Source organism: Mustela nivalis (genome assembly GCF_964662115.1).
Source record: "Mustela nivalis genome assembly, chromosome: 8".
Classification (NCBI taxonomy): Eukaryota; Metazoa; Chordata; class Mammalia; order Carnivora; family Mustelidae; genus Mustela; species Mustela nivalis.
Genome location: NC_139027.1, coordinates 121,381,923 through 121,403,668, shown reverse-complemented (window position 1 = coordinate 121,403,668; position 21,746 = coordinate 121,381,923). Strand labels below are relative to the sequence as shown.

Here is a 21,746-nt window from a genome sequence, read left to right as displayed (position 1 = left end):
CCAGTATTTTAAATTTAACCTAATTTGGTGCTCAGGAAGTCTTTATTCCCCAGGACAGTGTTCCAAAGAATGGGTAGAGATTGCTGGTCGGTACCCTTTGGAGAAGGTAAAATGGCAGAAGGATAACTGTGAAGGAAACAGTGATAATAGATAGCCTGCCTTTGTGTTATAAGCATCTTTTCAGGCAGATCCATTTTAGGAAAGTAGAGGATCTAGAACTCTATTGCCTTAAAACTATTTGTGACTACATTCCTCTTGGGAAACCTGCTTGTCCAATCCAGCTGTATCACTGATCACACCCTTTGACCCTGCCAAATTCCATTTCTCTGCATGCTCCCCAAGAAAGTAATTCAAGAGGGAAAGATGCATCACATATACAGATATTCCTAGCAACAAAGTTCATGACAAAGAAAACCTAGAAGTGATCCAAATACCCACTAATGGAGGGGCAAATGAATAATTACATTAAAAAAAAACTTTTTAAAGATTTATTTATTTGAGAGAAAATGAGAGAGAGCAAAAGCGAGAGAGCATGAGAAGGGGGAGGGTCAGAGGGAGAAGCAGACTCCCTGCCAAGCAGGGAGCCCAATGTGGGACTTGATTCCCGGACTCCAGGATCATGACCCGAGCCGAAGGCAGTTGCTCAACCAACTGAGCCACCCAGGTGCCCCTGAATAATTACATTTTAATGGAATGGGTCATTATACAACTTTAAGAAATTAATATGTAAACTCCCATGTTACATGAAGAGGTAGCGACAAGAATCAAGAAAATGTGAAGGAATGAAACATACTGTTGGACTATAGTGAGAAATTAGGAGTGATCATTAAATTTTTAAAAAATTCTCTAAGTAGATTTAACAATAACAAAATACACACAAAAGCATTATGTTATGTGTAAACTGATTATAATTTTAGAATTTTGGTTTTGGTATGTTATGAAATAGAAGACAAAAATGTAAACAGCTTCTACTGTGGAGGTGATTACATTTTTATTCCTGTATGTTTTTAAAAAAATTTCTATAACTCTGAATAGAATATAAATTAGGAAGGTAGATATCAAAACTATGTTATCTGTGTGGTAAGGTTAAGAGTGACTTTTTTATACCTTTATTTTTCAAATTTCCTAAAATAAAAATTAAGAAAATAAAAGAGAGGGTGTGATAAGGAAGGAAAGCGTTTCATCTCCTTTGGTGTGGTACTTTTTCCTGGCTTGACCAGGGGTCATGGGTTCATTCTCTGTGAGATTATAAAAACACTAATAACTGACATTTATTGAACATCTTGTCAGTGCCTTGTTGTGTGACTGACACACAGAGGTGATAAATATTTATAAGAGAATGATTTCTGTGTCAGACACTTGACACAGAATGATCACAGCACACTGAAGTAAATGTTGCTTTCTAGATGAAGAAAGGAGGCTTAGATACGTCCAATTTGTTCATTCATTTATTCAACAAATATCCGAATGCCTGCTGCATTCCAGGCACTGCCCTTGTTCGGTTTATAGAGTGTGAGGCACAAAAGAAAAAATTGAGCGGACAAATGCATAAAATAGTCCGTTGCAATGAAGGACACAAAGCGAAAGTCTGAGAGAAAATGTTGGAGGGGGACCTAAACTTGAGGGAGTAAGGCCTCTCAGAGATGTGATGCTAAAGCTGGTATTTCAGGAATCAGAGATAGGGGATGATGTTCCAAGCAGAGAAACATCATGTGTGAAGGTCCTGAGACAGGAAAGAGTTGGCTGTTTACCAGAAACAAAAGCAATTTGGCCACAGTCCAGGGGAGGGAAAGATCAGTCAGTGGAAGTCAGCAGCGCGCAGGTCATGCAAGGCCTTGAGGGCTGTGGGGAGGTATCTGGACTTTATGCTGAACCCCTGAGAAGCCCTGAGGTCTGGTGTCTGTAGGAAGGCAGTTACTCTGCCTGTATGGGGAGAGAGCACTGGAGAGGGGCATGGAGACAAGTGGTGGGAGACGTGAGAGGGCTGTGGAAGGGATCCCGGTGTGAGATGCTGGTGACCAGATGGGGCGGCGGTGCTGGAGGTACGGAGAGACAGACCGTGATGGTTTAGAATGGAATGGACAGGAGTTGCTGACGGAACGGATATGGGGGGAGGGGAAGGGAGGAGTCAAGGATGGCCACAATTTGCTAAGTGCCGTGTACTAAGAAGGGAGAGGTGACAGTAAGGAGGCAACTTTGTGGGAAAGTGAGGGAACCGAGAGCTTTCTTGGGGAAATGTTAAGTTTGCCCTATCCACGAGGCACCCACAGGAGATGTCAAGAATGTCAGGTCAAAAAGCTGTTTCCTGGGGCACCTGGGTGGCTCAGTCATTTCAGTGGCTACCTTTGGCTCAGGTCATGATCCCAAAGTCCTGGGATGGAGCCCTGCATTGGACTCCCTGCTCAGCAGAGAGCCTGCTTCTCTCTCTCTCCCTCTGCCTGCTGCTCTGCCTTCTTGTGCTCTCTTTCCCTCTATTAAATAAATAAAATAAAAATCTTAAAAAAAAAAAAGCTGTTTCCTTGCAAGCTCATGTTAGTATTACTAGCTGCTTAGCAACAGCTAATAAAATTACAAATGTGTATATTTTCGGACCCAGCAATCCTAATTCTGGACATTTGTCCTACAGGTAAACTTGGCATATGTTTGAGGTGACATATGTGCAAGGTTATTTACTACACTGTTGGTTGTTCTAGCAAAGAGCAAAACATTGGAACCAATCCAACTAGCTGTTAATAGAGAACTAGTTAAACTGTGGTCCAGACAGTGGAGTACTACACAACTGTGTAGATAGGGGGAGGCAGCTTTTTATGCACATAGATGAAAAATTAATGAAAGTTGTTAAATGAATAAAAGCAAGTGCAGAACTGTATGTTTAAATAGTGATCTTTTATGTCAGGGAAAATAATAGAGTCTCACACATATTTATGTTTACAAATGAATACAGATTTGTTTGGGGTATGGGATAGGAGTGAGACTTAGTAAAATTAACCTTTTTCCTATTTTTAGAATTTTGAACCAGACAGCTGACTTACCTATTTAAAAACTGTAGTAGCCAGGGACTGAGCAGGGACTTTGAATACAACTTCTGTCCCTCACAGTAACTTTAATGTTTTTGTGTTTTGTATGGGAGAGATGAGGCTCAGAGAAGCTAAGTGTCTGGCCGAGGGCCAAACAATGAATAAATGGGTGACTCGGTTTGATTGCAGGCTTTTGTGGCTCTAAAGCCTTTATTGTCTCTTCCCGGAAGTTGTACGAGGGGTGTGGTATGTGAGTTCTTTTTTGTATGTGGGTTTTTATGCCTGGTGGCTGCCGGCTTGACAACCATTTTTGTCCTACAGAGCCTCATTGGAGACATTGACAATGCCATGAGGACCTTCCTCAACTACTACACTATATGGAAGCAGTTTGGGGGGCTCCCAGAATTCTACAACATTCCTCAGGGATACACAGTGGAGAAGCGAGAGGGCTACCCTCTTCGGCCAGGTAAGCAGGATCTCTGGCTCATCCCAACCCAAAAGCTCCGGTTCTCCAAATCCCAAACCCTCAGGTTTCTGTGAGGCTCCATGCCTCACAAGTGCTCACAAGCTAATTTTTTCCCATCTGATGCTTCCAGCAGCTCTGGGTGGTTTTCCTGGTAGGAATGACCTACCCATATATTTTCGGATAAAGAAACTGAAGCTTAGTGGGTTGAGCTGGCTTGCCCTAGACTAAGTGTATGAGGTGGGACTGGAACCCAGGCCTCTCAGCTAAATCTTAGGCTCCTTCAAACTTGAGCAAGTGAGGGCAAAGGGAAGAGCCAGGTTGTCTCCTTTTGAGTTCTTGCCATCGGGATTTCAGAAGTGTAGACAAACTTCCTAAATCACTGGGTCACGTGAGTTATGCTTCTATAATACAGAATGTTAGAATTCTGGAATGGACCTTAGGAATGAATCATCTTGTCCACCTCCCCATTTGCAGCTCAGAAATCAAGGCTCAGAGAAGGAAGGTATTCCATACTCGATAACTGTCTTAGAGTTCCTTTCCAGCCCTGAGCCTCTGATTCACTACAGGAAAGCTAAATACTGCAAGGAGGAGAAGGGGAAGGGGGCCAGAGGAAGGAAGCTGAGTCAGCACACAGTCATCCCCCACCCCGAAGGGGCTTGCGTTCCCATTGTTACATTCTTCCCACCTTCCCACCTGAATGCCTTTGAGCTGCGGACCGGCCCTCGCATGCCTCCTGCCCATTCTGCCCTCTTCTACCCCATCTCCTTCCTCCGGCTCAAGAGGTTGTTGTGGAAGTTGTGGAGGCGGAACAGAAGAGGAAGTAAAACAGCAACTGCAAAGAGCAAATTAGTCACTTTGATTCTTCGAGTCTGCTGTTCTTGGTATTTCTTTTCTTTTCTTTTTTGTTCTTGGTATTTCTAATGCATTTGTTCTCACAGCTTTTTCTTTTCTTTTTCCCTTTTCTTTTCTTTCCCGTTCTTGTTCTTTCTTTCTTTCTTTCTTTTTTTTTTTTTTGTTAAAGAGAAGACTCTCAGAAGGTATCCTACCCAGTGATACCAGTAGATGAGATGAAGACAGTTTGGGGCTAAACATAGGAAGGAAGCTTGTGCATTCTCAGAGTTAGAGGGAACCCAAGAGGCCTTCTAACTGAGGTCCCCTGTCATTGCCCTGGCAAGTGGTTATCTGGTCTTTGTTCAGTTAGCACCAGTGACAGGGAGCTCACTACTTCCAGAGGCACCCTGTTCTATTTGCAGGAGGGGCTGGCCGGAAGGCCTCAGTGGAAAGTAAGGCAGCACAGCCGGGAATCCAGTAATAGCCTTAGCTAGTCACCCTTCCTACCCTAAAACAATAGCGAATGGGAGATAAGGTAGTGCTTTTTCGTTAGATTGATGAGTGTCTTATGCTCTGTTACATGCATCTGATCAGCAGCATGGTAGCATAGAACCTGGCCTAAGAGTCTGAGGGCCTTTACCTCCGCCTAAGTCCAAGTCTAGGCCTTGGGCTGTCACGCTGTTCTAGATAGTTGGTCAAAATAGAAGAAATTAAAACGACGACGATAGCCCTTGTAGGCCTATGTATGAGAAAAAGAAAACAAAGTGGCTGGGCCCTGGGGACACTGAGCCAGCCCCTGCTAGCAGCAGGACAAGAGCCTTCCCTAGCTTTTCTTTCTTTGAACGCACACAGCATGTTCTCTTACCACTAGATGTGCCCCCACCTGTGCCTAGAATATGAGCATCAGATTAGCAATTGTCTAGAGACCCATGGGGAAAAGGAGGGAGAGGTGGGGAAGAACTGGGGGACAGGCAGAGGTCTTTTTTCCAAAAGTAAGAAATAGAGTTTGCAGTAATAAATCAAAAGGGAAAAAAGTGCTGACCAAGGCCCAGGAGGGAACAGGGAAGGCGATCAGGAGGAGAGGTTGGTCTAGGAAGGGGAGAGTTCTCTCCTGTCTGAGAAGAGATGGGGGAAGAAGTAGAAAAGTCTGTTGGGCTGTACCTTCCACCCCCTGGGGTCACTCTGGAAGTCAAATCTTTCTTTTCTATACTAGCTCTATATCTGAAAGTAGTAAACACATCCTGGGTTTTCTTTTCTCCAGAATAAACTTCCTCATCACAATCAACTTCTGTTGCCCAATATTTATCTGAAAATGGGGCCCATGTCTGAATGTCCAATTCCGGTTGTGCATATAAAGTCAGACAAGACTATCGCCGTGTTCTGGGCCTGGTGAACTGGTGGCTCCTTCTTTGTAAGATTGAAGATTGCCTCTTGAATATCTTAACCTTCATCTTTTTGTCCATCCTGTCTCCAAAGGGCCTCATAATGACAAAGGGCCTCATACTTTCAAGTTTTAGGTTTGGGTTAGGCTGTGAGTGACAGAAAGTAAGTAGTAGCTTAATTAAGATAGACATTTATTCTTCTCTCACTTCTGGCCTTATATGTCCCTCTATGGTGTCAGGGACCTTAGTCTCACACCTGGCTGCTGGGTGTACAGGCTATAGTTAAGGATGCTGTTACTAAGGAAGAAGGAGAGGACAGATACTGGGAGACAGGGAGTAACCTTTGCCACCTCCCCATCCCAGAACCTAGCTGCCTCTCTCTCCCTTGGGATTGGAAGTCCATGGTCAGTTTTAAGGCTGATCTCCACTTCAGGCTTTGGGTATATCGGCTCTGGAAATTCAGCACTGTGTGAGCTATCCCCTGTTCCTCCTGGTTGGGGCCCTGTGGACAAGGTATGGAGGGAAGGAGTCTCTCACTGCCTGAAATGGGCCCTGAGCCTTCCCTGCTCAGCCCCTGGATGAGAAGGGTCTGCTTTGGACTTTACAGAACTCATTGAGAGCGCAATGTACCTCTACCGTGCCACGGGGGACCCCACCCTCTTAGAACTCGGAAGAGATGCTGTGGAATCCATTGAAAAAATCAGCAAGGTGGAGTGTGGATTTGCAACAGTAAGTGTTTCCACAGGCCCAAGAGTTGAGAAATGTCTCCCTCTGCTGCTAACAAGCCTCTGGCATAGGAGCACTGAAGGGACCTTAGAGATATACATATGCCTTTATTTTACTGGGGCACATTTTGTAAAAAGTTTTGTGGAAAGGCCTGTAAGGTAGATTCTAGAAGGGAAATAGAGTCCCATGGCCTTATATTCGAATCTGGCAGTCCTTAATGAAATAGTCCAGTAGTTTCACAGATGTTTTCTGAATGTCTTTTATGTGCCAGGCACTATGCTAGACCGAGGGTTCTAGCAATGAACAAAGACCAGCCCCCGAGCAAATATTTTAGTAGGAAGAACAACAAACATGTAGTTGGGAGACGGAAAGAAGGCCAGTATGGCTGGAATGGAGTGAGCAAGGAGGGAAGAGGAAGAGGTAAATCCCAGAGGGAGGAAGCGGCTAGATGGTGTAGGGCTTTGGAAGAGGTGCTGGGGAGAGTTTGCATTTTGTTCTACTTAACAGGAGAAGCTGTCGTAGGACTGACAGCAGAGCAGGGACATGGTCTGACTTGTATTTTAGAAGGATCACTCTGGCTGCTCTGTGGAAAAGGAATTGAAAGGGTCAAGGGTAAGAGCCATGTCACATCCTTAGAGGACCTAAGCAGGCAAGCTATTAATAAACCATCATTACGGACATGTAAAAACCAGATGTGTAGGAAATTTGTCTGGAAGAAAATTCACCAAAAAGTACACAGAGGATTTTTAGGGTATGGGATTAAAAACAGACACCCCCCCCAAAAAATCCTTCTTTTTTCAAAATTTTGTGCTGTGGTTATATTCTACAAGTAGAATATGAATATGTGTGTGTGTGTGTATACATACATACATATATATATTTAATTTAAATATATAAATTTTTAATTTTATATAAATTTTTTGAAATTTAAAATTAAAAATTTAAATATATGTTTCTATTTAAGAGATATATTTATTTTAAAAGACCTATATATGTAGGGAGAAAATAAAGCAGTGGTATGATTTAGTGTCTAACGTATTGTATTTTGTGAAAAGCCAAAGTGGATGAGCCCAATGGGAACTTCTTAAAAATATTTGACTTATTTCCATAAAAATGAAAGCCCTCTGGAGGTCTTCCAAGGCAAATGATGGGAATAGGCGTCAGACTGTTTGGCCTTTGACAAATAATAATTCTCGGTACATCAAGTCCATATTTTAGTCACATTTTTTTGGTGAAAAATAGATGTCCACCGAGAATTAGTTTAAGAAAATGTATCTCTAATTCTGAGACGCAACTATAAATGTAGGAAGTAAACTTACTCATCCATGACTGTGAACTTAGTATGAATTCTTACAGACTTCTAATTGGTTATGGCAGTAGCAAAAACTTGGCAACCACCTTAAGGCCCATCAAGGGAGATTAGCTAAGTAAATGACGCTGTATTTTTAGTGTCATTCAAGGGGATGAGTCGATCTGTGTATGGTCACAACAAGGGTAGGATCAAGGGCAGTGCGGGTGTGCTTGCTCACGGAACAACCCGTTGGCTTGACCCGCGAGATCAAGGGAGAGAGCCCGAACCAGACCCGGAGGACCGCTCAGGCCATGATCGGGACTTTGGTTTTGAGTCTTCATGAAGTGGGATGTCAACAGAGCACTTTCATGGGAGGAGTGACCCCTAAGCCTTACCCTATAACTATACGTTAGGTTTCCAACCCACTGGGTTGGTGCTCAGCTGCTCCATAGCCAAGTGGAAATCGCTAATGGCTCCGCGGCCCCATCGGCTGTCCCCTGCCACTGTTCTGACTCGCTTCCCTCTTCCTCGTGGCAGATCAAAGATCTGCGAGACCACAAGCTGGACAACCGCATGGAGTCTTTCTTCCTGGCCGAGACCGTGAAATACCTCTACCTTCTGTTCGACCCGGCCAACTTCATCCACAACAACGGCTCCACCTTCGACGCGGTGATAACCCCCTACGGGGAGTGCATCCTAGGGGCCGGGGGTTACATCTTCAACACCGAAGCGCACCCCATCGACCCCGCCGCCCTGCACTGCTGCCGGAGGCTGAAGGAGGAGCAGTGGGAAGTAGAAGACTTGATGAGGGAATTCTACTCCCTCAAACGGAACAGGTCGAGATTTCAGAAAAAAACGATGAGCTCGGGGCCGTGGCAACCGCCAACACGGCCAGGCACGGTCTCCTCACCCGAGAGCCATGACCAGGCGAGGGAGAAGAAGCCTGCCAAGCCGAAAATCCCATTGCTCAGCTGCCCGAGTCAGCCCTTTACCTCCAAGTTGGCATTACTGGGACAGGTTTTCCTGGACTCCTCATAACCACTGGTTGATTTTTTCTCTTGTGTTTGAACTGTGACAATAAACCTGCTTTTGACAATCTTGTTTTTCTGGTTTTTTTTTTTTTTCTTAAGGTTTTATTCATTTATTTATTTATTTATTTATTTTAAAGATTTTATTTATTTATTTGTCAGAGACAGAGGGAGAGTGAGCGAGCACACACAGACAAAGAGGCAGGCAGAGGCAGAGGGAGAAGCAGGCTCCCTGCCGAGCAAGGAGCCCGATGTGGGACTCAATCCCAGGACCCTGCGATCATGACCTGAGCCGAAGGCAGCTGCTTAACCAACTGAGCCACTCAGGTGTCCCTTATTTATTTATTTGACACAGAGAGAGATCACAAATAGGCAGAGAGGCAGGCAGAGAGAGAGGGAAGTAGGCTCCCTGCTGAGCAGAGAGCCCGATGTGAGGCTCCATCCCAGGACCCTGAGATCATGACCTGAGCCAAAGGCAGAGGCTTTAACCCACTGAGCCACCCAGGTGCAGGTGCCCCTTGTTTTTCTGTTTTACCTATCGGGTTGTCTTGGGAGATTTGGTTCAAAGAAAAGATCTCATGGCTAAAAAAAATCATTGTGGGGACGCCTGGGTGGCTCAGTTGGTTAAGCAGCTGCCTTCGGCTCAGGTCATGATCCCAGCGTCCTGGGATCGAGTCCCACATCGGGCTCCTTGCTCAGCGGGGAGCCTGCTTCTCCCTCTGCCTCTGCCTGCCATTCTGTCTGCCTGTGCTCGCTCTCTCCCCCTCTCTCTCTGATAAATGATCTTTAAAAAAAAAAAAAAAACACCATTGTGAATCTCATTTCCTTTTCTCATACCATTGGAGAAACAGCTAAACCCAAAGTCCAGCTGAACCCACTGCACAGACCCCAGGGGGGTTGATGATTGAATCTCCCTTCCTTTCAAGGCTCCCAGCTTCTGGTATCTCTGGGGAGGATGTGGTTAAGAATGGGTTTGTCACTTCTGGCCCAAGTCTGTGCTCCCACCCTTTAGCACAAACACCGTGGCACCCCAGCCCCAGCCGTAGTGGCCAGTGTGGACAGGGCAAGGTTTGTATCCCCGGGAAAACTAAATTCTAGCGGAGAGAAATAGTAGTAGATAATATAAAATCACATTGTGGGAAGTGCCAGGAAGCTAATGGGATGCATGCTAGAAAAGAATGAGGGGAGGTAATCTTAGCTTACCTTAGGGAGGGCAGGGAAGGCCTCTGAGGAAGTGAGGTTTTAAACTTTTAATTATGGAAAACTGACAATGAACAGAAGTGTGGAGAATAGGATAATAACCCCCTATCCATACTAGATCATTTCACCCATTAAGTATTTCAGAATGTACCTCCAAAACACACCTACAAAAATGAACAATTATTCCTTAATAATCTCCACGTCTCTAATTATGTTCAAATTTTTTTGGATATTTTATAAATAATTTATTTGAATCAGGATCCAAGCAGGGATCCTGATTTTAGATGATCTGTTTCTGAATTGTCTTCTTGTCTATAGGTCTTCTCTTTATTTTTTTAAAAACCCAATTTTGTTGAGATATAATTTACATACAATTAATTACACCCAGTTCATCCTTTTTTTGTAAGCTTTTGCAAACTTGGACACCCATGTAACCACCACCACAATGAAGATACAGAACCGTGCTCTCCTACAGACTGTTCCAAGATGATGAAATGTTCTAATAGAACAATTAGAATGATTGCATTGTCCCATAGAGTAACCACTACAGGGGCTGTTGACACCTGGAAATGGGGCTCTCTGTGACCGAGGAAATGAATTTATCGATTTTTAGTAGACTTTATATTTTAGAAGAGTTTTAGGTTCATTTCAGTCCTAGCCAGAATGTATAGAGAATTTCCCATATACCCATTTCTTCCACGCCTGCATAGCCTCCAATACCAACATCTCCTACCAGAGCCGAACATTGTTATAATCAATGATCCTACACTGACAAATCGTTATCCAGAGTTCATAGTTTACCTTAAAGTTCACTTTTGGTGTTGTACGTTCTTTGGATTTTGACAAATGTGTGTGCTTGCCCCATTCATCCCTTTCTCCCCCAACTCCTGGCAATCACTGATCTTTTTACTGTCTCCATAGTTTTGCCTTTTCCAGAATATCATGTAGTGTATGGCCTTTTCAGATTGGCTTCCTTCACTTAGTAATATACATTTAGTTTTCTTCCACAACTTTTCAAGGTTTGATAGCTTTTTTTTTTTCCTAGAACGTTGTCTGATTGTACCGTTTTATTAAACCATTTATCTACTAAAGCATCCTGGTTACTTCCAAGGTTTGGCAAATTATGAATAAAGCTGCTGTAAATATCTGTGTGTTGGGTTTTGCGTGGATATAAGTTTTAAGCTCCTGTGGGTAATTATCAAGGAGCATAATTGCTGGGTTATGGGTAAGAGTAGGTTTAGTTTTGTAAGAAACTACCAGATTGTCTGCCAAAGAGGCTGGGCCATTTTGTATTACTGCCGGTAATGTATGACAGCGTTCCTGTTGCTCCACATTCTCACCAGCATTTGGCGTTGTTAGTGTTTCAGATTTTGGCCATTCTAATTAGTGTGTGGTAGTATCTTGTTATTTTAGTTTGCCTTTCCCTGATAACACCTGACATGGAGCATGTTTTCATATGCTTTTTTGCCATCTGTGTATCTTCGTTGGTGAAGTGTCTGTTAAGGTCTGTGACCACTTTTTAATCAAAAATTTTTTATTGCTCAACTTAAAGTGTTCTTGGTATATTCTGGGTAAAAGTTCTTTATCAGGGGCACCTGGATGGCTCAGTGGGTTAAAGCCTATGCCTTCGGCTCAGGTCATGATTTCAGGGTCCTGGGATCGAGCCCACATTGGGCTCTCTGCTCAGCGGGGAGTCTGCTTCCCTTCCTCTGTCTCTGCCTACTTGTGATCTCTGTCAGATAAATAAAAAAAATTATTAAAAAAAGTTATTTATCATGTATGTCTTGCAAATACTTTCTCCCACTCTGTGGCTTGTCTTTTCATTCTCTTGAACTACTTCTTGGTTTCATTGAAATTTGTTGAAGGAACTATATTGTCTGTTTTGTTTTTTGTTTTTGTTTTGTTTTGTTTTTTGGTAGTTGATATTAAGATGTAGAGGCTTCATCATTTAGATTTTTTTGTTTTAATTTTGCAAAAATGGCTCATAAGTGGTGTTGTATACTTCAGTCGGGAGACACATGTTTGATTGTCTTTATAACAGCCATTGGTTGTTTCTTTTTTTAACCTTTTAAAAATTTAATTATAATTTTTTAAATTTAATTTAATTTATATAACACTCTGTTATATAAGTTTCAGGTGTACAATATAATGATTTAACAATTCTATACATTTCTTTGTTCATCAAGATAAGTATACTCATATATATACATATATATTAGTATATATAAATATAAATATATAATTTTATGAAGCTTTTTAAATTTTAACTACAGTATAGTTAACAGTGTCATATTAGTTTCAGGTGTACAATATAACAATTCAACCATTCTATACATCACCCAGTGCTCATCATGAGTGTACTCTTAAATCTTAAAGTGTACTCTTTAATCCCCATCACATATTTCCCCATCCCCCCACCTCCCTCTGGTAACCATTAGTTTGTTCTTTAAAGTTAAGAGTCTATTTCCTGGATTGTATTTCTCTCTTTCTTTTTTCCTTTGTTCATTTGTTTTGTTTCTTAAATTCCACATATGAGTGAAATCATAAGGTATTTGTCTTTCTCTGACAGACACATTTTGCTTAACATTATACTCTCTAGCTCCATATGTATTGTTCCAAATGGCAAGATCTCATTCTTTTTTATGGCCAAATAATATTCTGCTGTATATATGTATATATACCACATCTTTATCCATTCATCTTTCAGTGGGCACTTGGGCTGCATCCATAATTTGGCTATTGTAAATAATGTGGCAATAAACATTGAGGTGAATTAGTGTTTTTGTATTTTTTGAGTAAATACCCATTAGTGCAATTGCTGGATTATATGGTAGCTCTATTTTTAACTTTCTGAGGAACCTCCATACTGTTTTCCAGAGGGGCTGCACCAGTTTGCATTCCCACTGATGGTGTAGGAGAGTTCCCCTTTCTCCACAGCCTCACCAACATCTGTTGTTTCCTGTTTTGTTAATGTTAGCCATTCTGACAGGTGTGAAGTGATATTTCACTGTGGTTTTGATTTGTATTGCCCTGATGATGAGTGATGTTGAGCATCTTTCCATGTGCCTGTTGGCCATCTATGCATCTTCTTCTTTTTTTTTTTTTTCCTTTAAAGATTTTATTTATTTATTTGACAGAGAGACAGCAAGAGAAGGAACACAAGTAGGGGGAGTGGGAGAGGGAGAAGCAGGCCTCCCACTGAGCAAGGACCCCGATGCAGGGCTAGACCCTAGGATCCTGGGATCATGACCTGAGCCAAAGGCAGACGCTCACCGACTAAGTCACCCAGGCACCCCATCTCTGGAGAAATGTCTGCTCACATCTTCTGCCTGTTTTCTAATTGGATTATTTGGTTTGTTTGGTGTTGAGCTGCATAGGTTCTTTATATATTTTGGATACTAACCCTTTATCAGATAATGTTGTTTGCAAATACCTTCTCCTGATCTGTAGGTTGTCTTTTAGTTTTGTTGATTGTTTCCTTTGCTGTGCAGAAGCTTTTTATTTTGATGTAGTCTGAATAATTTATTTTGCTTTTGTTTCCCTTGCCTCAGGAGAATAGCTAGAAAGAAGTTGCTACAGTTGATGTCAGAAAAATTACTGTGTTCTCTTCTAGAATTTTTAAGGTTTCATGTCTCACATTTTTTAAAAAAAATTTTATTTATTTCAGGGAGAGCGAGCAGGGGGAGGGGCAGAGAGAGAGGGAGAAGCATAGCCCAACATGGGGCTTCATCCCAGGACCCTGAGCTGAAGTCAGGCGCTTAACCAATTGAGCCACCCAGGCCCCCCTCATGTCTCACATTTAGGTCCTTAATCTATTTTCAGTTTAGTTTCGTGAATCAGGTAAGAAAGTGGTGTATGCTGTCCAGTTTTCCCAATACCATTTGTTGAAGATACTGTCTTTTTCCCATTGTGTATTTTTTCTTCCTTTGTCACAAATTAATTAACCATACAATTGTGGCTCTATTTCTGGGTTCCCTATTATGTTCCATTGATTTGTGTGTCTGTTTTTGTGCCATTACCATACTGTCTTGATTACTCTAGCTTTGTAATATAACTTGAAGTCTGGAATTGTGATGCCTCCAGTTTTTTGTTTTTTGTGTGTGTGTGTTTGCCCCCTTTTTCAAGATCCTTTTGGCTATTTGGGGTCTTTTCTAGTTCCATACAAATTTTAGGATTATTTTTTCTAGTTGCATGAAAAATGCCATTGGTATTTTGATAGGGATTGCATTAAATATGTAGATTGCTTTGGATAGTATAGACATTTTAACAATATTTATTCTTCCAATCCATGAACATGAGATGTCTTTCCATTTCTTTATGTCATCTTCAATTTCTGTCATCAAAGTTTTATAGTTTTCAGAGTACAGGTCTTTCCCGTCTTTGGTTAAGTTTATTCCTAGGTATTTCATTATTTTTGATGCAGTTGTAAATGGGATCGTTTTCTGAATTTCTCTTTCTGCTGCTTTGTGATTAGTATATAGAAATGCAGGGTGCCCAGATGACTTGGTTAGTTAAGTGATTACCTTTGGCTCAGGTCATGTCCCTGAAGTCCCAGGATCAATTTCCACATCAGAGTTCCTGCTCAACAGGGAGTCTGTTTCTCCCTCTGAACCTCCCTCCTTTTGTGCCCCCCCCCTCATTCTCACTCTAAAATAAATAAATAAAATATTTTAAAAAATGTAACAGATTTCTGTACATTGACTTTCTATCCCATGACTTTACTGAATTCATTTATCAGTTCTAGTAATCTTTTGGTGGAGTCTTTAGGGTTTTCTATATATAGTATCATTTCATCTGCAAATCGTGAGTTTTACTTCTTCCTTGCCAATTTGAGTGCATTTTATTTCTTTTTGTTGTCTAATAGCTGGGCTAGGACTTCCAGTATTATACTGAATTAAAGTGGTGAGAGTGGACATCCTTTTCTTGTTCCTGACCTGAGGGGAAAAGCTCTCAGTTTTTCACTGTTGAGTATGATGTTAGCTGTGTGTTTTTCATCTAAGGCTTTCATTATGTTGAGGTATGTTCCCTCTAAACCTACTTTGTTGAGAGTTTTTATCATCAATGGATGTTGTACTTTGTCAAATGCTTTTTCTACATCTACCGAGTTCCCTAAGGCAAAACTCAATTTGTATAATTTTCTTTCTTCTCCTTTGCTCAACTTGGATACTTTCCATCACTATCTTCCAAGTCGTTAATTTGTTCCTCTGCTTCCTTTAGTCTGCTATTTATGCCAGGAGGTGTATTTTATTTTTTTATTTTTTTAGGACACCTGAGTGGCTTAGTCAAGTTAAGTGCCTACCTTTCGCTCAGGTCGTGATCCCAGGGTCCTGGGATAGAGCCCAGCCTCAGACTTCCTGCTCAGCAGGGAGTATGCTTCTCCCCCACCCTCTCCCCCTGCTCAAACTCTCTCTTTCTCTCTCTCTCTTAAATAATGATTTAAGTAATATTTATTTAATAATACATTTTAAAAATGTATCTCTTTAAAGATTTAATGTTTTAAAAATTTTATTTATTTATTTGAGAGAGAGAGAGATCACAGGTAGTCAGAGCAGCAGGCAGAGAGAGAGGGGGAAGCAGGCTTCCTGCTGAGCAGATGCAGGGTTCGATCTCAGGACCCTGAGATCATGGCCTGAGCGGAAGGCAGAGGCTTAACCCACTGAGCCACCCAGGCGCCCCTAAAATTTTAATTTTTAAGTAATCTCCACACCCAAAGTGGGGCTCAGAAACCCAAAACCCGGAGACCAACAGTTGCATGCTCCACCAACTGAGTCAGCCAGGCACCCCCATCAAATGTATTTTAAATTTCATTTATTGTGTTCTTCATCTCTGATTGGTTCTCTTTTATCTCTATGCTAAGGGTCTCACTGATGTCCTCCACTCTTTTCTCAAGTCTGGTGAGTATCTTTTTGATCATTCCTTTATTTTTTTTTTTATCAACATTACTTTAAATTCTCTATCAGGCATATTACTTGGATTCATTTTGCTTTGGTCTCTTGCTGTGGTTTGGTTCTGTTCTTTGATTTGGGAGATATTTCTCTTTCTCCTCCTTTCGTCTGACTTTCTGTTAGGAAAGTCAGTTGCTTCTCTTGGTCTTAATAACAGCCTTATGATGGAACCCTACAGTGGCCTGCAGTGCAGTGTCCCGTGTTCCCCAGGGTCTGGCACTTCAGGGAGTGTCTCCTATGAGCTGTTGATTCTTGGCCTCTTTTCCCCTCAGTCCAGTTGTCAGCAGAAGCTCTCTTTGCCTATTGTGGGGAGTATTTGGTCCCCAGCAGGGGTGGGGCATGTTTTAACAAGGTGTGCTTGGGTAACGAGACTTGCCCCTGCTACCACAGCAGCTAAGGTCCCACAGTGCCTGTGTTGGGAGGTGTGGAGTTGGCGGGGTTTGCCCTGGTCTTCTTGGGTGGCAGGGGACAGTGTGGGACTGAGACAAGTATAACTAGGAAGGGCGGATCCACTGAGGGGTGGGCAGGCAGAGCTGGCGTAAGCAAGTTAGGTAGCCAGTGTCTGTGCTGCTTTGATACCCACAGGTGGCTGTTTATACTGGGGACCTATGCACTCGCCAGGTCCTTTGTTCATGGAGGGATCTCCTTGTGATCCTTGTCTCTGCGGCATGCTCTCAGATGAGCAGATCACTCTCCCTGCCCTCTGTTTTGTTTCTTTTTCCTTTCGGTTCTTTCCTTTCCTCTTTTTCCTCTCCTCTCCCTTCTCCCCCGCTTCCTCCCTCGCCTCCTCTCTCACTCCCTTCCTTCCCTTTTCTTCCTTCCCCTTTCCTTTCCTTCTTTCTTTCTTTCATCTTTTTTGGGTTATGATTATGTTCCCACAACCCAGCAATTGCCCTACTGGGTATTTACCCCAAAGATACAGAGATAATGAAAAGAAAGGGCACATGCACCGCGCAGTGTTCGGAGCAGCAATGCCCACAATAGCCAAACTGTGGAAAGAGCAGAGATGCCCTTCAACAGATGAATGGATAAAGACGATGTGGTACATAAATACAGTGGAATATTCCTCAGCCATCAGAAAGGACGAATACCCTCCGTTTGCATCGACATGGATGGAACTGGAGCGGATTATGCTAAGTGAAATGAGTCAAGCAGAGAAAGACAATTATCGTTTGTCCCTGGTGGTTTTTCAAACTGCTGGTTCTATCTGTGTCTGCAGGGGCTGTTTGTCTTGCTATTTCTTTAAGGGTAGAGACTCTGCTTCCTAAGGCATCCTGGCTCTCCCAGAGCCAAGACCACAGATTTTTTTAAAAATTCCAGTCTTTCAGGGGAGCCTGGGTGGCTCAGATTAAGCGTCTGCCTTCAGCTCAAGTCATGATCTCAGGGTCCTGGGATCAATCCCTGCATGGGGCTCCCTGCTCAGTGGGAGGCCTGCTTCTACCTTTCCCACTCCCCCTGCTTGTGCTCCCTCTCACACACTCGGGTGCTCTCTCTCTGTGTCAGATAAATAAATAAAAATCTTTAAAAAATTTTTCCTTAATGCCAGGCTTTTAGTCGATTGGACCCATCACATTTTCAAAGGCAAATATTATGGGGATATTTCCTCTCATTGGTAGGGCTGTCTGGTGTGAAAGTCTGCTTTTTGCCCTTTTCCATGCCATGGGTAGATGGTTCCAGTCCATTTCACTCCCAGACCCTTACCCTTCCTACCTTCTTCTACGAGGCCTCCTCGCTACCATTTAGTTGTGGACTGTGTTCTGCCAGTCACCAAGTCAATTTCTGGGTTATGTACACTGACGTGAGCGCTATTGACTCGTATCCCTGGGACGAGGCGAGTTTAGGGACCTCCTCCTTTGCCATCTTCTCAGCCGACCCTTTTTATCATTCTTTTTTCAAAAACAAGTATTTGCCTTGGTTATTGCTGTTAATTGTATGTTTGTTTTCTGTTATCCTGATTTGGGCTTTTCTTATTTCCTTCTTTCTACTTTCTTCAAGTAATTCTGATGAAGTTGCTTGTGACTCTAGCATAACCTAGTGCATAGGATATCTTCCATTGGCCCCATTGGATGTGTTCTCCCCCTCTTTACCCCAAGCAGGTGAATTCTTCACCACTCCAGTCCTATATGAACTACATCAGTGGGCTCACTTGCTCTCTGGCTTCCAACCAGGTTCAGCCAATGGGGTGTCCAGGCAGGAGAAGGGAGGAAGAGTGTAGAGGTTGGTCAAGACCTTCACTGCCCTGGCTTCTTTCTGATAGGTTCACTTCAGGCTGGCTAGTTTCTCAGGTGAAGATCACTGTTTCTCTCAACTCTTTCTTTTCTTGTGATGATAACCTTTCTAATTCCCTTGTTCCCTCAAGCTAGAGATGGTAATGGCTGTGCTGTGAGTGCCCCCAGATTACTGAGTTATCCCTTGTGGTTCTCCTACATTCTGCCCAGACCTCCTCTAAACTTCCTAATTTTTTTTAAAGACTTTATTTATTTGACAGACAGAGATCACAAGTAGGCAGAGAGCCAGGCAGAGAGAGAGGAAGGGATACAGGCTCCCTGCTGAGCAGAGAGCCCACTGCTGCGCTGTGATGTGGGGCTGGATCCCAGGACCCTGGGATCATGACCTGAGCTGAAGGCAGAGGCTTTAACACACTGAGCCTCCCAAGCGACCCTAAACTTCCTAATTTGAATGAGTCCTCCATTTTCTCTCAGATGCTCTGGTGCCTGACTGATACATCTAGAGACCATTATGACTGGAACATGGTCTTAATTTAAAGTCTAAAGTTAATCATTAACTTTATATTCCTTCTAAATAAGAGAAAAACATTAGATCAGCAAGGTTTCAGGATGCATGATCAATATGCAAAATTCAGTTTATTTCTATGCAGTTGCTATTAACAATCCAGAAATGAAACCAAGAAAACCATTCCATTTACAATAGCATAAAAAAGAATAAGTTACTTGAGAATAAATGTAACAAAAGAAATATGAGAATATTTATGCGCTGAATATTATGAGGCATTGTTAAGAGAAATTTTAAGAGATCTAAATAAATGGAAAAATATTTCCATGTCCATGGATCAGAAGACATCATAGTGTTAAGACGACATTACTATTTACAGATTCACTGCAATCTCCATCAGAATCCCAGCTGTCTTTTCTTTAGAGAAATTGACAAGCTGATCCTAAAATTCATGTGGGAATTCAAGGGACCCAGAATATCCTAAAACCATCTTGACAAAGGAGAACAAAGTTGGAGGGCTCAACACATCCTGATTTCAAAACTTGCTACAAAGCTACAATAATCAAGGCAGTGTGGTACTGGCAAAGGATGGACATATAAATTGATGGACTAGAACTGAGAATCCAGAAATAAACCCATATATACATATATTTAGGTTTACATATATATGTATATATATATACATATATATAGGTTTATTTCTGGATTCTCAGTTCTATATATATATGTATATACATACATATATATAAGATTTTATTTATTTATGAAGAGAGAGATAGCGAGAGAGGGAACACAAGCACAGGGGAGTAGGAGAGGGAGAAGCAGGATTTCTGCTGAGCAGGGAGCCCGATGCAGGGATCATCACCTGAGCTGAAGGCAGACACTTAATGACTGAGCCACCCAGGCAGCCCCTAAACCCTTATATTTATAGTCAGTTCATTTTTTTTAAAAAAAGATGTTATTTATTTATTGGACAGAGAGAGAAATCACAAGTAGGCAGAGCAGCAGGCAGAGATAGAGGGGGAAGCAGGCTCCCCGCTGAGCAGAGAGCCCAATGCAAGGCTGGATCCCAGGACCCTGAGATCATGACCTGAGCCAAAGGCAGACTCTCAACCCACTGAGCTACCCAGGTGCCCCTGGTCAGTTCATTTTTGAAAGAGGTGCCAAGGTAATCCAATTGGGAACACATTTTAATCAAAGGCTGCTGGGACAGCTGGCTATCTACCTGCAAAAGAAAGATGTTGGACCCAATTTCACTCCATATTAAAAAAAAAAATTAACTCAATGAATCAAAGCCCTAAATAGAGCTAAAACTATGAAATTCTTAGAAGAGCAGACAAGCATAAATCTTTGTGCCCTTGGGTCAGGCAAGGACTTCTTAGAAGACAATGTAAGCAGGACATGCAAACAAGAAGAACAGATAATTTGGACTTCCTCATAATTAAAGATTTTAGTGATTCAAAGGACACTATCAATAACATTAAAAGACAACCTACAGAATATGAGAAAATATTTGCAAATCAAAATACCTGATTGGGGAGGGGGTGCCTGGGTGGCTCAGACAGTTAAACATCAGACTCTTGATCTCAGTTCGGGTCTTGATCTCAGGGTGATAAGTATGGGCCCTGTGTTGGGCTCCCTGCTGTATGTGGAGCCTATTAAAAAAAAAAAATTCTGATGAGGGTCTAGTATCTAGAATATGTAAAGAGCTCTTAAAACTCAACAATAAAAAGACAACCCAATTAAAAAAAAATGAGCGAAGGTGATAGACATTTCTTCAAAGAGGTATGCAGATAGCCTGTAAGCACATGAAAAGATGGTCAACATATTGCATATATCATTAGATATATGCAAATCAAGACCAAATGAGGTACCACTTCACATGCACTAGGATGGAATCTTAGTCTGCTTGGGCTGCTATATCAAGATAGTATAAACTGAATGGCTTATAAACAACAGAAATTTATTTCTCACGGTTTTGGAATCTGGGAAGTCCAAGATCAAGGTGCCGACAGATTCTATGTCTGGGGAGAGCCTGCTGCCTCAGTGACCATCTTTTCACTGTAACCTCACATGTCAGTGGAGGTGAGAGAGCTCTCTGGGGCCTCTTTCATTAAAGCAGTTATCCCATTCATGAGAGCTTTGCCCTCATGATCTAATTACCTCCCAAAGGGTCTGCCTCTTAAACCATTACCTTAGGGTTAGGATTTCAACATATGAATTTGGGGAAGACATAAACATTCAGTCCACTGCAGATGGCTATAATAAACAACATGGACAAACAGATGTTATCAAGGATGTGGAAAATTTGGGATCTTCATACCCTGGTGGTCGGAATGTAAGATGGTGCAGCTGGTTTAGAACAGACTTTGACAGTTCCTCAAAAAGTTAAACATAGAATAACCATAGGACCCACCAGTTCCACTCCTGGTATATAAATACCCAAGAGAAATGAAAACATATGTCCCCATGAAAACTTGTACACCAATGTTCACAGCTGCATTATTCATTAATAGCCAAAGGCAGAAGAAACCCTAATGTCCATCAACTGATCGATAGGTAAATAGAATGTAGAATATCCATTCGATGAAATATTATTCAACCATAAAAAGAAATGAAGTGCTGATACTATATCAGCATGTATAAACCTTGAAAATATATGTTAAGTGGAAGGACCCAGATGCAAAAGGCCGCATATTGTATTATTCCTCTTTCATGAAGCCTCTAGCATAGACCAATCCATAGAAATGGAAAGTATATTGGTAGCTGCCAGGGACCAGGGGGAGGGAGGGTGAGCATTTACTCCTAGTGGGTATAGGTGGGTTTTTTTGTTTTGTTTTGTTTTTTTGCCATAAGTGAGTTTTTTGGATGGATAATGAAAATGTTATAGAATTAGATAGTGATGATTATTACACAGTTTTGTGAATATATTAAATGCCACTGAATGTATACTTTTAATAGGGGGAAACTTATGCATATGAATATCTTCATTTTTAAAAAGACAAAAAAAAAAGAGAGAGATTGGAGGAGAGAACACATATTCCCTCACAAAGCAGCAGTAGTTTGCAGGCACAGTGTGGTCTAAATCTGTGCTTGGAAAAAAGAAAATTACCAAAAAATCCCGCCC

The 21,746-nt window shown here is 42.0% G+C and overlaps 2 protein-coding genes across 2 annotated transcripts in view; both read left to right on the top strand.

The window, feature by feature from the left end:
* LOC309872248 (ER degradation-enhancing alpha-mannosidase-like protein 2) overlaps positions 1–8,809 on the top strand; it is a 32,494-nt gene extending 23,685 nt beyond the window's left edge. Inside the window, exons 9-11 of the mRNA XM_082746162.1 lie at positions 3,339–3,483; positions 6,304–6,425; positions 8,251–8,809. Coding sequence (XP_082602288.1) covers positions 3,339–3,483; positions 6,304–6,425; positions 8,251–8,751 — 768 coding nt within the window. The 3' untranslated portion in view covers positions 8,752–8,809. The remainder of the gene's footprint in view (positions 1–3,338; positions 3,484–6,303; positions 6,426–8,250) is intronic.
* TRPC4AP (transient receptor potential cation channel subfamily C member 4 associated protein) overlaps positions 1–21,746 on the top strand; it is a 265,655-nt gene that overhangs the window by 195,036 nt on the left and 48,873 nt on the right. The gene's annotated exons all lie outside the window — the stretch shown is intronic.